This window comes from Haliotis rufescens, unplaced genomic scaffold (genome assembly GCF_023055435.1).
Source record: "Haliotis rufescens isolate VD_foot unplaced genomic scaffold, xgHalRufe1.0.p SCAF_1, whole genome shotgun sequence".
Taxonomy (NCBI): domain Eukaryota; kingdom Metazoa; phylum Mollusca; class Gastropoda; order Lepetellida; family Haliotidae; genus Haliotis; species Haliotis rufescens.
Genome location: NW_025963779.1, coordinates 4,491,764 through 4,507,500, shown reverse-complemented (window position 1 = coordinate 4,507,500; position 15,737 = coordinate 4,491,764). Strand labels below are relative to the sequence as shown.

At 45.3% G+C, this 15,737-nt stretch overlaps 1 protein-coding gene across 1 annotated transcript in view; it reads left to right on the top strand.

The window, feature by feature from the left end:
- LOC124150101 (focadhesin-like) overlaps nucleotides 1-15,737 on the top strand; it is a 586,265-nt gene that overhangs the window by 523,216 nt on the left and 47,312 nt on the right. The window contains exons 11-16 of the mRNA XM_048398021.1: nucleotides 5,835-6,095; nucleotides 7,254-7,358; nucleotides 10,535-10,761; nucleotides 10,994-11,120; nucleotides 12,027-12,085; nucleotides 15,608-15,683. Coding sequence (XP_048253978.1) covers nucleotides 5,835-6,095; nucleotides 7,254-7,358; nucleotides 10,535-10,761; nucleotides 10,994-11,120; nucleotides 12,027-12,085; nucleotides 15,608-15,683 — 855 coding nt within the window. The remainder of the gene's footprint in view (nucleotides 1-5,834; nucleotides 6,096-7,253; nucleotides 7,359-10,534; nucleotides 10,762-10,993; nucleotides 11,121-12,026; nucleotides 12,086-15,607; nucleotides 15,684-15,737) is intronic.

The window sequence follows — 15,737 nt, the reverse complement described above, 5'->3', positions numbered from 1 at the left end:
CATGGAGATTTGTGTTGCACATCCATGATATGTCATCCGTTACATGGAAATCTCCTGAGTTGTTCCATGCAGAGAGAGACTATCTCTGCGTGTTCTACTTTGTCCTGACATGCATTATGGGAATACAAATCAGAATGTCCTTGAAAGGACAATTGTGCCACATGAGATCAGTATGTCCTTGAAAGAGCAATTGTGGCCTCATGGGATATGTAGGTCCTTGAAAGGGCAATTGTGGCCTCATGGGATCTGTATGTCCTTGAAAGGACAATTATGGCCATGTGGGATCAGTACGTCCTTGAAAGGCCAATTGTGTCCATGTGGGATCAGTACGTCCTTTAAAAGGCCAATTGTGACCATGTGGGATCAGTACGTCCTAGAAAGGCCAATTGTGCTTTGGGGGATCTGTATGTCCTTGAAAAGCAATTTTGGCCTTGTGGGATCTGTATGTCCTTGAAAGGACAATTGTGCTTTGTGGGATCAGTATGTCCTTGAAAGGCCAATTGTGGCCATGTGGGATCAGTATGTCCTTGAAAGGACAATTGTGCCATGTGGGATCTGTATGTCCTTGAAAGAGCAATTGTGGCCTTGTGGGATCTGTATGTCCTTGAAAGGCCAATTGTGGCCATGTGGGATCAGCAGGTCCTTGAAAGGCCAATTGTGACCATGTGGGATCAGTATGTCCTTGAAAGAGCAATTGTGTCCATGTAGGATCAGTATGTCCTTGAAAGGACAATTGTGACCATGTGGGATCAGTATGTCCTTGAAAGGCCAATTGTGACCATGTGGGATCAGTATGTCCTTGAAAGAGCAATTGTGTCCATGTAGGATCAGTATGTCCTTGAAAGGACAATTGTGCCACATGAGATCAGTATGTCCTTGAAAGGCCAATTATGGCCATATGGGATCATCATGTCCTTGAAAGGACAATTGTGTCCATGTAGGATACTGTGTGCAAAACTAAATATCCACTGAATGCATGGTTCACAAACCAACCTTCCATGTTGCAAGTGCCTTGAGATCTGTAAAGTGATGTTTTCTGGGATTGTTTGGTCCTCTTTAGCAACTCTGTGTGGACACTTTGAATGTGAATGTTCCTTATCCCAATATCCTATTCAAGAAATATGCATTGAAAATCTCAAAGAAGAGTTGCCTGAGCTTTTCTCCTACATGTTCCAATCATTATCTCAGAATCTGCAGTTTAAGTCCCACCTTCCCTACAGAGAGATGTCCCGACTGTACTTTAGTCTCCCAATATAAATGTTGAGGGTCATTGGTAGCTGGCTTTGTTGTCTAGCTGCAGTAATTGGGTGATCAGAGTTATGTGATAAAGTGTTGGGATCTTTTGAGGGTTCAAATTCAATCTTCACCATCATCATGAACCTTGGTTTGTCTCCATGCCTGTGCTTTCAGCAAAGGAGTACCGTATATACTATTAAAAAAAAGTTCAGGACCACTCGATTCTTTCACTGTAATGGGGGTGGAGTAGCCTAGTGGTTAAAGCATTCGCTCGTCACGTCGAAGACCCGGGTTTGATTCCCCACAGGGGTACAATGTGTGAAGCCCATTTCTGGTGTCCCCCGCTATGATATTGCTGGAATATTGCAAAAAGTGCCGTAAAACTATACTCACTCACTCACTCATATCACTATAGTTAATCTGTTAAATTCTTTTTGTTTGTCATGACAGATTACCTATAGTAATATGATAGAATCGGGTGGTTATAGTAATATGATAGAATCGGGTGGTTAAAGTAATATGATAGAATCGGGTAGTTATAGTAACATGATAGAATCGGGTGGTTATAGTAACATGATAGAATCAGGTGGTTATAGTAATATGATAGAATCGGGTGGTTATAGTAATATGATAGAATCGGGTGGTTATAGTAATATGATAGAATCGGGTGGTTATAGTAATATGATAGAATCGGGTGGTTATAGTAATACATGTATGATGGAATCGGGTGGTTATAGTAATATGATGGAATCGGGTGGTTATAGAAATACATGTATGATGGAATCGGGTGGTTATAGTAATATGATGGAATCGGGTGGTTATAGTAACATGATGGAATCGGTGGTTATAGTAATATGATGGAATCGGTTGGTTATAGTAATATGATGGAATCGGGTGGTTATAGTAATATGATGGAATCGGGTGGTTATAGTAATATGATGGAATCGGGTGGTTATAGTAACATGATGGAATCGGGTGGTTATAGTAACATGATAGAATCAGGTGGTTATAGTAATATGATGGAATCGGGTGGTTATAGTAATATGATAGAATCGGTTGGTTATAGTTATATGATAGAATCGGGTGGTTATAGTAATATGATAGAATCGGGTGGTTATAGTAACATGATAGAATCGGGTGGTTATAGTAATATGATAGAATCGGGTGGTTATAGTAATATGATAGAATCGGGTGGTTATAGTAATATGATAGAATCGGGTGGTTATAGTAATACATGTATGATAGAATCGGGTAGTTATAGTAACATGATAGAATCGGGTGGTTGTAGTAATATGATAGAATCGGGTGGTTATAGTAATATGATGGAATCGGGTGGTTATAGTAACATGATGGAATCGGGTGGTTATAGTAACATGATGGAATCGGGTGGTTATAGTAACATGATGGAATCGGTGGTTATAGTAACATGATGGAATCGGGTGGTTATAGTAACACGATGGAATCGGGTGGTTATAGTAACATGATAGAATCTGGTGGTTATAGTAATATGATAGAATCGGGTGGTTATAGTAATATGATGGAATCGGGTGGTTATAGTAATATGATAGAATCAGGTGGTTATAGTAATATGATAGAATCGGGTGGTTATAGTAATATGATAGAATCGGGTGGTTATAGTAATATGATGGAATCTGGTGGTTATAGTAATATGATAGAATCGGTGGTTATAGTAATATGATGGAATCGGGTGGTTATAGTAATATGATAGAATCGGGTGGTTATAGTAATATGATAGAATCTGGTGGTTATAGTAATATGATAGAATCGGGTGGTTATAGTAATATGATAGAATCGGGTGGTTTATACTTTTTTAGTGTAGTATATGTGACTTACGTCACTATGGGCTTTTTGCTAAACTTCCACACCATGGTATAATGGAAATACTGATCAATGCTGTATAACCCAACTACCCGAGCAATAATTCACACTATCCATGGGTCTGAGGAGAATGTTTTATGTATTTACTTTCACGTTGTGTCGATTCAATGGACTGAGAACCAGAACACAGTGAATGAATGTCGGAGCACCATTCTTTGTCATTCAGGAAGATCACGACATTGCAATTTCAAGAATAGATCGAAATTGTTTCTCTTAAGATTTTTTCTCCATGAAATATTTTTTACCAAGGCATTGAGCATGCACGTCCATAGAAGTCAGACCCTGTCAGACAATTGGTTATTTTCGAGAGGGATCAATAGCTTGATATTGCCATGTACAGAGATCAGGTCTGGGCAGTACACTTGCGTTTTTTACATGTCAGTCAGTAAAAGTGAAGGTAATAGTTAGAGTGGCTGTAATTTCTCCCTCTTACTCCTGCTATGATAGTCTGCAGTAAACATGTTACCTACTTCGGTCATTATGGAGTCCAGCCCTTGTTCCTGGGACTCTTAAATCAATCTCTCATGCGAGCCCGTTGGCATCATTTTATAGTCACGTTTTTCGAAAAAACGATTCTCAAATGGATGAGCTTATTTTATAGAAAACCTTTTAAACAAATGGATGGGAAAAGTTTAAATTCAAATTGCAAATTATTTATGAAATGGCTAAATCATTTGTCGAGTCATCTCGACTATTTGAATATATGACTACATTGTGATGATGGCTTGTTTAGAGATTGTCATTTTGTCATCTTTACCTCGGGTTGGTTCTATGACAAGAGGACATGTGATAATACCATTTTTTGTTTGATCAAATTTTATGCTTTTTATTGATATAAAAAATGTAGTTTACAATCAGGGCATATAGAAATTCTCTTAAAAGGGTTTATCAATGAACCTTGAAGAGCATTTGGTCAGCCATCAGTTGCCAAACAAGTAACAGTCTACAAGTCTCATCTGAACAAACTTTACTGTCCTAATATAATGTGACATCAGTTCCCAAGCTCAGGAAGCATTCTGTACTGTACTTGATTTGGCTTGACCGAATTCAGCAGGTGTAAATAAGTCAGCTACCACCGTGTGAGTGAGCAGGTATCGTTTTACACTGCTTGTAGCAATATTCCTGCAATATAACAGTAGGGGGACACCAGCTTCACACGTATCCATGTTAGGAGGACGGTCGGGTAGCCTTGTGGTTAAAGCGTTGGCTTGTCACACCTAAGACCCGGGTTCGATTACCGACATTGGTACAATGTGTGAAGCCCATTTCTGGTGTCCCCCGTCGTGATATTGCTGGAATATTGCTAAAAGCAGCATAAAACCAAACTCACTCACTCACTCAATCCATGTTAGGGATTGAACCCGGGTCTTCAGTGTGACGAGCAATTGCTTTAACAACTGGACTACCCTACACCCTTACCGATGATGCCAATGAAACTGATGACATTACCGTATTCCCTGTATTATAAGCTCTCCAGTGAGATCCAACTCCTGACCATTCTGTAAGTAATCTCTATGGGAGCCTGGTACTAAGTCTGAATATTTACAGTGATAATCCAAACATTCTTGCATGTTACACATCCTTTTACAGTAAACATAGCAGTGTAGAAAGGGTATGTAACTGTATGATACTATTATCGAAAACATTTCATGAACATTTGAACAAATTCTCTTCTCTTCCGCTCGATCCCTGAAAACAAATTTAACTTGTGTATGGTTTTAATAAGCTCACACCTTTGAGCCAATGAGCCTTGGGCACACATTAATTTGTTCTTTGCGATAATGAATAGATCTGACCTTATCATCCAAACTTGCATCTAATGTTGAAAGCTAATGAGAAAGTTAGATGGCTTGAGCCCTGGGCAGATAGTAAAAATTGAAATTAAATTAGAAAATATTACTTTACCTTTTGTAACGATCAGTTCTTGACCTTTGTGCCATGTGCTACATTCATCACAGTTTGAAATCCCTTGAACACGCAGTGGGGTTGTATTCACTGAGATTTAAATTCATCATTATGGATGTTTGTGCAGGGAATTCATGTTTGCAATACTAATGCAATAGTCCCAACTACACACACTACCTTGCGGACTTCTGTGAATGACAAATATAGTTATAGAAACCTGTGAAATTGTGTTGATGTGAAGTTGAATTATTGATAGTTGACATCAATAGATGCTTGACAATCAATAGTTTTGATAAAAGGAATGAGATAAAAATATTGAATAATTCCCACCCCTAGTTGATACTTGTACAATTGACTTCGAACATGTTCATAAGTTTACATCGACACAAGACTACAGTAAGAGCTAAATCACACCTATCACTATTACAACTGTCAGGATTATCCCAATAGTCACCACTATCACTGTAGTGACATTATTTGCCTCCCAACATGCTGATTTTGAAGGACATACGCCATAGTTTATTTTCATTTGATGTCAAGTCTATCATGTTTGGAAGTTGATCTTGATTGTGTAAGGTAAATGTGTTCTGAATAGATAAAAACAAATGTGTCTCTTCAATTCAATATTATTATTTAATGAAAAGGAAGGTGAAACTCCGAACAGATTTTGTTAATATCAATATTGTTTCATCTTGATACATTTCTCAAATATATTGCTAGTCTGTCAGGATATCAATTATAACATGTGAGAACATTGATTGTCATGTCTGTAATCGCCAATACCCCTATTGCAGGAGAGTGTCATCCTGCCTAGTGCCACCCCCGACGGCTACACGAGCCAGATGTATGTGTCCCTTGCCTGGACCTTCAGCCGGAGCGAGACCACTGCTGGTGTCTGGCTGGAGAGCGTCTCTACCAACATTGCCAGATCCAAGATGGTGCCGCTGAACGTCACCAACATGGCCGCTGCCCTCTTCGTTGTCTCATCCTCCAAGAAGCTGTCTGAACAGGCTCTGGCAACAATGGTGGAGATTGCCAAGCATGATTACTCACAGGTAGACATGTTGTACAGTGTACTGGTACAGAAAGGTCACCATCCACAATGCCTTACATGATTCAACTAACATAAGGATTATGTGTTACTATTTGTTTGTTTGTTTATTTTTTAACGCCACACGCAATATTCCAACTATATGACAGCAGTCTGTAAGTAATCAAGTCTGGACCAGACAATCCAGTGATTGACATCATGAGTGTCGATCTACGTAATTGAGATACAATGACATGCATTGACCAAGTCAGCGAGTCTGACCACCTGATCCCGTTAGTCGTCTCTTACGACAAGCGTAGTTGCCTATGTGTCACAATAGTCTGATGGTGCAGATCATTGATCATGCGTTCAAGCACTGCTTTGTCAGACCATAGTAGGTTATTTACAGGTCACTGTGATACAGCTGCAATATACAACAGCATTCACACACTCACTAAACAACATTTGTATTTGAAGTTCATTAACATTTTCTTGTTTGGCATAGGAAAGTTTAAAAAGAAGATTTATCTCACAATGTTCCATATAAAAGAAAAAATGTAGAATCTTACTCTAGTGTCTTTTGATATCAAATATATCAACACGAATCAATAAAAGTTTAAAACTCTTGAGGTTTGCCTGTTATGGAGTTAAATTTTATTGAGGAGTGTTGATTTGGGTTAATGATCTCATTTGACTGTAATGTCATGGTAACAGATGACATCACAATGGTCTGCAGAGTATTTTGATACAATTTCATTGAAACGATATCTCGGATGATTTCACCCAAGTGATATCTCCTCCTGTGGAAGCGAGTTTTGGATGCTAAATACCTTTATACAGGACTGAGTAGTGGACTGTTGGGCTGCAGTAGTGGTTACAGTGGTGACGCCAATCTATGACTGGTTCTGCACATAAAAAGCATTATTGCTGCCCCCTGCTTGAATATTGCTAAAGTGGCATAAGATCTCCTTCATTCAATGGATTGGACATTCTTTTCCATCTTTAACTGAATCATGTGAGAAAGCTTAATTTATTGTTAGGTTCTGATGTTAGTCTGAACCAGTAGAAGCAACCACACACACACACACACACACATGCATGCACGTTGCTATATAAGTGTAATAATCTTGGACACAACGTTAAACCTCATTTCACCACCACCTCATTCTGTTTAAATCAACAGGCTCCAGGTCTACTTCCCCTCCTGCTGTACCGGCTGGGCCGGGAGCCTGACCCCGAGATGAAGCTGACCATCTTGGAGGCCATACCCCAACTGGCCACACACAAGGTAGGATGCTACTGGCCACACACAAGGTAGTAGACTACTGGCCACACAAGGTAGGAGGCCACACACAAGGTAGGAGGCTACTGGCCACACACAAGGTAGGAGGCTACTCCCCATACACAAGGTAGGAGGCTACTGACAACACACAAGGTAGGAGGCTACTGGCCACACACAAGGTAGGAGGCCACTCACCACACACAAGGTAGGAGGCTACTGGCCACACACAAGGTAGGAGGCTACTGACCACACACAGGTAGGAGGCTACTGGCCACGCAAGGTAGGATGCTACTGGCCACACACAAGGTAGGAGGCTACTGACCACACAAGGTAGGAGGCTACTGGCTATGCAAGGTAGGATGCTACTGACCACACACAATGTAGGAGGCTACTGACCACACACAAGATAGGAGGCTACTGGCCACACACAAGGTAGGAGGCTACTGACCACACACAGGTAGGAGGCTACTGGCCATGCAAGGTAGGAGGCTACTCACCACACACAAGGTAGGAGGCTACTCACCACACACAAGGTAGGAGGCCACACACAAGGTAGGAGGCTACTGACCACACACAAGGTTGGAGGCTACTGGCCATGCAAGGTAGGAGGCTACTGACCACACACAAGGTAGGAGGCTACTGACCACACACAGGTAGGAGGCTACAGGCCACACACAAGGTAGGAGGCCACACACAAGGTAGGAGGCTACTGACAACACACAAGGTAGGAGGCTACTGACCACACACAAGGTAGGAGGCCTCACACAAGGTAGGAGGCTACTGACCACACACAAGGTAGGAGGCTACTGACCACACACAAGGTAGGAGGCCTCACACAAGGTAGGAGGCTACTGACCATACACAAGGTAGGAGGCTACTGGACACACACAAGGTAGGAGGCTACTGACCACACACAAGGTAGGAGGCTACTGACCATACACAAGGTAGGAGGCTACTGGACACACACAAGGTAGGAGGCTACTGACCACACACAAGGTTGGAGGCTACTGACCACACACAAGGTAGGAGGCTACTCGACACACACAAGGTAGGAGGCTACTGACCACACACAAGGTAGGAGGCCTCACACAAGGTAGGAGGCTACTGGACACACACATGGTAGGAGACTACTGACCACACACAGGTAGGAGGCTACTGACCACACACAAGGTAGGAGGCTACTGGCCACACAAGGTAGGATGCTACTGACCACACACAAGGTAGGAGGCTACTGACCACACACAGGTAGGAGGCTACTGGCCACGCAAGGTAGGATGCTACTGGCAACACACAAGGTAGGAGGCTACTGGCCACACAAGGTAGGAGGCCACACACAAGGTACGAGGCTACTGACAACGCACAAGGTAGGAGGCTACTGACAACACACAAGGTAGGAGGCTACTGACCACACACAAGGTAGGAGGCTACTGGCCACAAACAAGGTAGGAGGCTACTGACCACACACAAGGTAGGATGCTACTGGCCACACACAAGGTAGGAGGCTACTCACCACACACAGGTAGGAGGCTACTGGCCACGCAAGGTAGGAGGCTACTGGCCACACAAGGTAGGAGGACACACACAAGGTAGGAGGCTACTGACCACACACAGGTAGGAGGTTACTGGCCAAGCAAGGTAGGATGCTACTGGCCACACACAAGGTAGGAGACTACTGGCCACGCAAGGTAGGATGCTACTGGCCACACACAAGGTAGGAGGCTACTGGCCACACAAGGTAGGATGCTACTGGCCACACACAAGGTAGGAGGCTACTGGCCACACAAGGTAGGAGGCCACACAAAAGGTAGGAGGCTACTGACCACACACAAGGTAGGAGGCCTCACACAAGGTAGGAGGCTACTGACCATACACAAGGTAGGAGGCTACCGGACACACACACAAGGTTGGAGGCTACTGGACACACACAAGGTAGGAGACTACTGACTACACACAAGGTAGGAGGCTACTGGCCACCCAAGGTAGGATGCTACTGACCACACACAAGGTAGGAGGCTACTGACCACACACAGGTAGGAGGCTACTGGCCACGCAAGGTAGGGTGCTACTGGCCACACACAAGGTAGGAGGCTACTGGCCACAAAAGGTAGGAGGCCACACACAAGGTACGAGGCTACTGACAACACACAAGGCAGGATGCCACTGGCCACACACAAGGTAGGAGGCTACTGGCCACACAAGGTAGGAGGCCACACACAAGGTAGGAGGCTACTGACCACACACAGGTAGGAGGCTACTGGCCACGCAAGGTAGGATGCTACTGGCCACACACAAGGTAGGAGGCTACTTGCCACACAAGGTAGGAGACTCCTGACCACACACAAGGCAGGAGGCTACTGACCACACACAAGGTAGGATGCTACTGGCCAAACACAAGGTAGGAGGCTACGGACCACACACAAGGTAGGATGCTACTGACCACACACAAGGTAGGAGGCCACACACAAGGTAGGATGCTACTGACCACACACAAGGTTGGAGGCTACTGGCCACACACAAGGTAGGAGGCTACGGACCACACACAACGTAGGAGGCTACTGGCCACACACAAGGTAGGAGGCTATTGACCACACACAAGGAAGGAGGCTACTGGCCACACACAAGGTAGGAGGCCACACACAAGGTAGGAGGCTACTGACAACACACAAGGTAGGAGGCTACTGACCACACACAAGGTAGGAGGCCTCACACAAGGTAGGAGGCTACTGACCATACACAAGGTAGGAGGCTACTGGCCACACACAAGGTAGGAGGCTACTGGCCGCACACAAGGTAGGAGGCCACACACAAGGTAGGAGGCTACTGACAACACACAAGGTAGGCGGCTACTTGCCACACACATGGTAGGAGGCTACTGACCACACACAAGGTAGGAGGCTACTGGCCACAAACAAGGTAGGAGGCTACTGACCACACACAGGTAGGAGGCTACTGACCACACACAAGGTAGGGGGCTACTGACCACACACAAGGTAGGGGGCTACAGGCCACACACAAGGTAGGGGGCTACTGACAACACCCAAGTTAGGAGGCTGTATCCAGACTGGCCACACAATGTTGGTAATGAACAGTTGTTTCTGATATAATATTCTCAACATTTTTGTTTTCCCTCTGCATTGGTGCTAAGACATCCAACATCACATGCAGTGTTCATCTGCTTCCAGTTCTGCATTGCTCCTATCCTGAAGACAATCCAGCTGATGTCAAACTCTCCTAGACTTCGAGCTATATCCATCAGACTGATGACTTCGCTTTGGAAACTTCAAGACCGCACCTTCCCACAGCTCCTGCACCTGCTCACAGACATCTCCCCTGGACGAATTGTTCCAGGGGGCATTGACGAGGTCACTCTCGCCAAAGCTGCAGCCATTCGAGACATCTGTCAGCTGAGGTAAGGGAGGACTTAGAGGATGGCTAGTCATTCAAGGGTTGCTGTTATTATTATTAATCACTCTCTTTCATATCTAGTCTTACTGATGAAGACATTATAGGTTTTTTTTAGGAATTAGTTCTTGCTTAAAGAGATATCCAAGTGAAAATACCCACTTTGGTTGGTATTATTTAAAGAAATGTCCTCCTTCCATCACATCATTATGCAGGGTGAGTTTACTTCCATGTTTCAGACCTGGGCAGCATGGGTCGGACCTCCTGTCTCCCATCTCGGACATCCTCAACAGCCACAGTGGGGAGGAGGGCAGCGCCGCTTGTGCCCTGGTCCTGGAGGGTCTGGCTAGTCTCTGTGAGGCAGAGGTCGGTACAATCCAGCAGCCTAGTCAATAAGATGTCACAGCTTTAGGTTGAAGTCATACTTCTCAACATACGCTGCAATCCCAGTCTTACAGCTGCCTTATATGACAGACAATATCCGACACAGTTGATGTCCAGGGCACCTGTGTATGTTTCTAGGTGTCAGCATATATGTACCCGTGCTCGTGGGTTTCACCAAAGTGGTAAACATCTGAGACCTGCATAACATCAGATGTACCTCCCACATTAAGCTGACATCCCAGGATATAACTGTAACACTTTTCAAAGCGACATTAAACCCAACTCACTCACTCACACACTCCAGGGCACTCCCAGTAGCAGCATGTTCCTGAATGTAGCTCTGTGACTTCTTTGTACCCGAGTTTACAGCTTTCGGTAAAACATGGTTAAGCTAAACATAAAAAATGCAAGGAAAATGCAAGTATCCCTCCCCCCTAAAAAATCAAACAAACAAAAACAACAAAAAACAAGAAACACCGCCCGCCTACACTATATTTTCAAAAGCCATTGCCTGAGAACCCATTCTTTGATTTTTTTAAGCCAAAGAGTCGACTTTATGGATCAGATCATTGCTCATGATATCAATCGCTGGTTTGAAACTATTGTTTACAGGCCAGCACCATGTTGCAGAAATATTGCCGTAATTAAACAAGACGTGAACATGCAAACAAAATATGACAGTCCTACTTTAACAACATTGTTATGTAGGGCACCACAATAACAGTGGGATTGATGTTATAGATGCTGAATCCACTGGTTTAAGAATTCTGCAAAGCTATGCGAAGACTGCAGGACTTCGCACTATGCATTGTTTGTAGGGATGTTGTTGTGAAGTCTGGCTTTTCTACCTTGTTGCACTGTAGGACTGAAGCCTTGTCATCATTGCAGGTCATCAACATCCAGTCAGCCTGGGCCGTCCTGGCAGACAAGTTGACCCAGGATTGTAGGTAGGTGTCACCTGTATGTTGACCCAGGATTGTAGGTAGGTGTCGCCTCTGTAGTGACCCAGGATTGTAGGTAGATGTCACCTGTGTGTTGACCCAGGATTGTAGGTAGGTGCCGCCTGTATGTTGACCCAGGATTGTAGGTAGATGTCACCTGTGTGTTGACCCAGGATTGTAGGTAGATGTCACCTGTATGTTGACCCAGGATTGTAGGTAGGTGTCGCCTGTGTAGTGACCCAGGATTGTAGGTAGATGTCACCTGTGTGTTGACCCAGGATTGTAGGTAAGTGCCGCCTGTATGTTGACCCAGGATTGTAGGTAGATGTCACCTGTGTAGTGACCCAGGATTGTAGGTAGATGTTGCCTGTGTAGTGACCCAGGATTGTAGGTAGGTGTCGCCTATGTGTTGACCCAGGATTGTAGGTAAGTGTCGCCTGTGAAGTGACCCAGGATTGTAGGTAGATGTCGCCTATGTGTTGACCCAGGATTGTAGGTAGATGTCGCCTGTGTAATGACCAAGGATTGTAGGTAGGTGTCGCCTGTGTGTTGACCCAGGATTGTAGGTAGGTGTCCCCTGTGTGTTGACCCTGGATTGAAGGTAGGTGTCGCCTGTGTGTGACCCAGGATTGTAGGTAGGTGTCGCCTGTGTGTGACCCAGGATTGTTGGTTGGTGTCCCCTGTATGTTGACCCAGGATTGTAGGTAGGTGTCGCCTATGTGTTGACCCAGGATTCTAGGTAGATGTCGCCTGTGTGTTGACCCAGGATTGTAGGTAGGTGTCACCTGTGTGTTGACCCAGGATTGTTGGTAGGTGTCACCTGTGTGTTGACCCAGGATTGTAGGTAGGTGTCGCCTGTGTGTGACCCAGGATTGTAGGTAGGTGTCACCTGTGTGGTGACCCAGGATTTTAGGTAGGTGTCGCCTGTATGTTGACCCAGGATTGTAGGTAGGTGTCACCTGTATGTAGACCCAGGATTGTAGGTAGGTGTCGCCTATGTGTTGACCCAGGATTGTTGGTAGGTTTAGCCTGTGTTGACCCAGGATTGTAGGTAGATGTCACCTGTGTGTTGACCCAGGAATGTAGGTAGGTTTAGCCTGTGTTGACCCAGAATTGTAGGTAGGTGTCGCCTGTATGTTGACCCAGGATTGTAGGTAGGTGTCGCCTGTGTGGTGACCCAGGATTGTAGTTAGATGTCGCCTGTGTTGACCCAGGATTGTAGGTAGGTGTCACCTGTATATTGACCCATGATTGTAGGACAGGTGTCACCTGTGTGTTGACCCAGGATTGTAGGTAGGTTTAGCCTGTGTTGACCCAGGATTGTAGGTAGATGTCACCTGTATGTTGACCCAAGGTTGTAGGTAGATGTCACCTGTATATTGACCCAGGATTGTAGGTAGGTGTCACCTGTGTGTTGACCCAGGATTGTAGGTAGGTGTCGCCTGTGTGGTGACCCAGGATTGTAGGTAGGTGTCGCCTGTATGTTGACCCAGGATTGTAGGTAGGTGTCACCTGTATGTAGACCCAGGATTGTAGGTAGGTGTCGCCTATGTGTTGACCCAGGATTGTAGGTAGGTTTAGCCTGTGTTGACCCAGGATTGTAGGTAGATGTCACCTGTGTGTTGACCCAGGATTGTAGGTAGATGTCACCTGTATGTTGACCCAGGATTGTAGGTAGGTGTCGCCTCTGTAGTGACCCAGGATTGTAGGTAGATGTCACCTGTGTGTTGACCCAGGATTGTAGGTAGGTGCCACCTGTATGTTGACCCAGGATTGTAGGTAGATGTCACCTGTGTGTTGACCCAGGATTGTAGGTAGATGTCACCTGTATGTTGACCCAGGATTGTAGGTAGGTGTCGCCTGTGTAGTGACCCAGGATTGTAGGTAGATGTCACCTGTGTGTTGACCCAGGATTGTAGGTAAGTGCCGCCTGTATGTTGACCCAGGATTGTAGGTAGATGTCACCTGTGTGTTGACCCAGGATTGTAGGTAGGTGTCGCCTGTGTAGTGACCCAGGATTGTAGGTAGATGTCGCCTATGTGTTGACCCAGGAATGTAGGTAGGTTTAGCCTGTGTTGACCCAGAATTGTAGGTAGGTGTCACCTGTATGTTGACCCAGGATTGTAGGTAGGTGTCGCCTGTATGTTGACCCAGGATTGTAGGTAGGTGTCACTTGTGTGGTGACCCAGGATTGTAGGTAGGTGTCGCCTGTATGTTGACCCAGGATTGTTGGTAGGTTTAGCCTGTGTTGACCCAGGATTGTAGGTAGGTGTCACCTGTATGTTGACCCAGGATTGTAGGTAGGTGTAGCCTGTATGTTGACCCAGGATTGTAGGTAGGTGTCACCTGTATGTTGACCCAGGATTGTAGTTAGGTGTCGCCTGTATGTTGATCCAGGATTGTAGGTAGGTGTCGCATGTGTTGACCCAGGATTGTAGGTAGGTGTCGCCTCTGTAGTGACCCAGGATTGTAGGTAGATGTCACCTGTGTGTTGACCCAGGATTGTAGGTAGGTGCCACCTGTATGTTGACCCAGGATTGTAGGTAGATGTCACCTGTGTGTTGACCCAGGATTGTAGGTAGATGTCACCTGTATGTTGACCCAGGATTGTAGGTAGGTGTCGCCTGTGTAGTGACCCAGGATTGTAGGTAGATGTCACCTGTGTGTTGACCCAGGATTGTAGGTAAGTGCCGCCTGTATGTTGACCCAGGATTGTAGGTAGATGTCACCTGTGTGTTGACCCAGGATTGTAGGTAGGTGTCGCCTGTGTAGTGACCCAGGATTGTAGGTAGATGTCGCCTATGTGTTGACCCAGGAATGTAGGTAGGTTTAGCCTGTGTTGACCCAGAATTGTAGGTAGGTGTCACCTGTATGTTGACCCAGGATTGTAGGTAGGTGTCGCCTGTATGTTGACCCAGGATTGTAGGTAGGTGTCACTTGTGTGGTGACCCAGGATTGTAGGTAGGTGTCGCCTGTATGTTGACCCAGGATTGTTGGTAGGTTTAGCCTGTGTTGACCCAGGATTGTAGGTAGGTGTCACCTGTATGTTGACCCAGGATTGTAGGTAGGTGTAGCCTGTATGTTGACCCAGGATTGTAGGTAGGTGTCACCTGTATGTTGACCCAGGATTGTAGTTAGGTGTCGCCTGTATGTTGATCCAGGATTGTAGGTAGGTGTCGCATGTGTTGACCCAGGATTGTAGGTAGGTGTCGCCTGTATGTTGACCCAGGATTGTAGGTAGATGTCGCCTGTTTGTTGACCCAGGATTGTAGGTAGGTGTCACCTGTGTGTTGACCCAGGATTGTAGGTAGGTGTCGCCTGTGTTGACCCAGGATTGTAGGTAGGTGTTGCCTGTATGTTGACCCAGGATTTTAGATCCACAGTGATACATAACTGTAATATTGTTGACAAGACATCTAATATCACACTCACTCACTCACTCACTCACTCACTCACTCACTCACTCAGGCCACTGACTGTTATGTTGACCACGACATGTGACAATATTCCCTCACTCACTCATTCCAGACCACCAGTCGTGGAGAAGATCTGTGACCTATTTTCTCTTGTGGCCTCACTGACGGAGAAGACCCCTGAGTTCGAGGTATGTTGGCTACATGTCATCAGGACAACCCACTTTCAACATAAACCAGTGTGA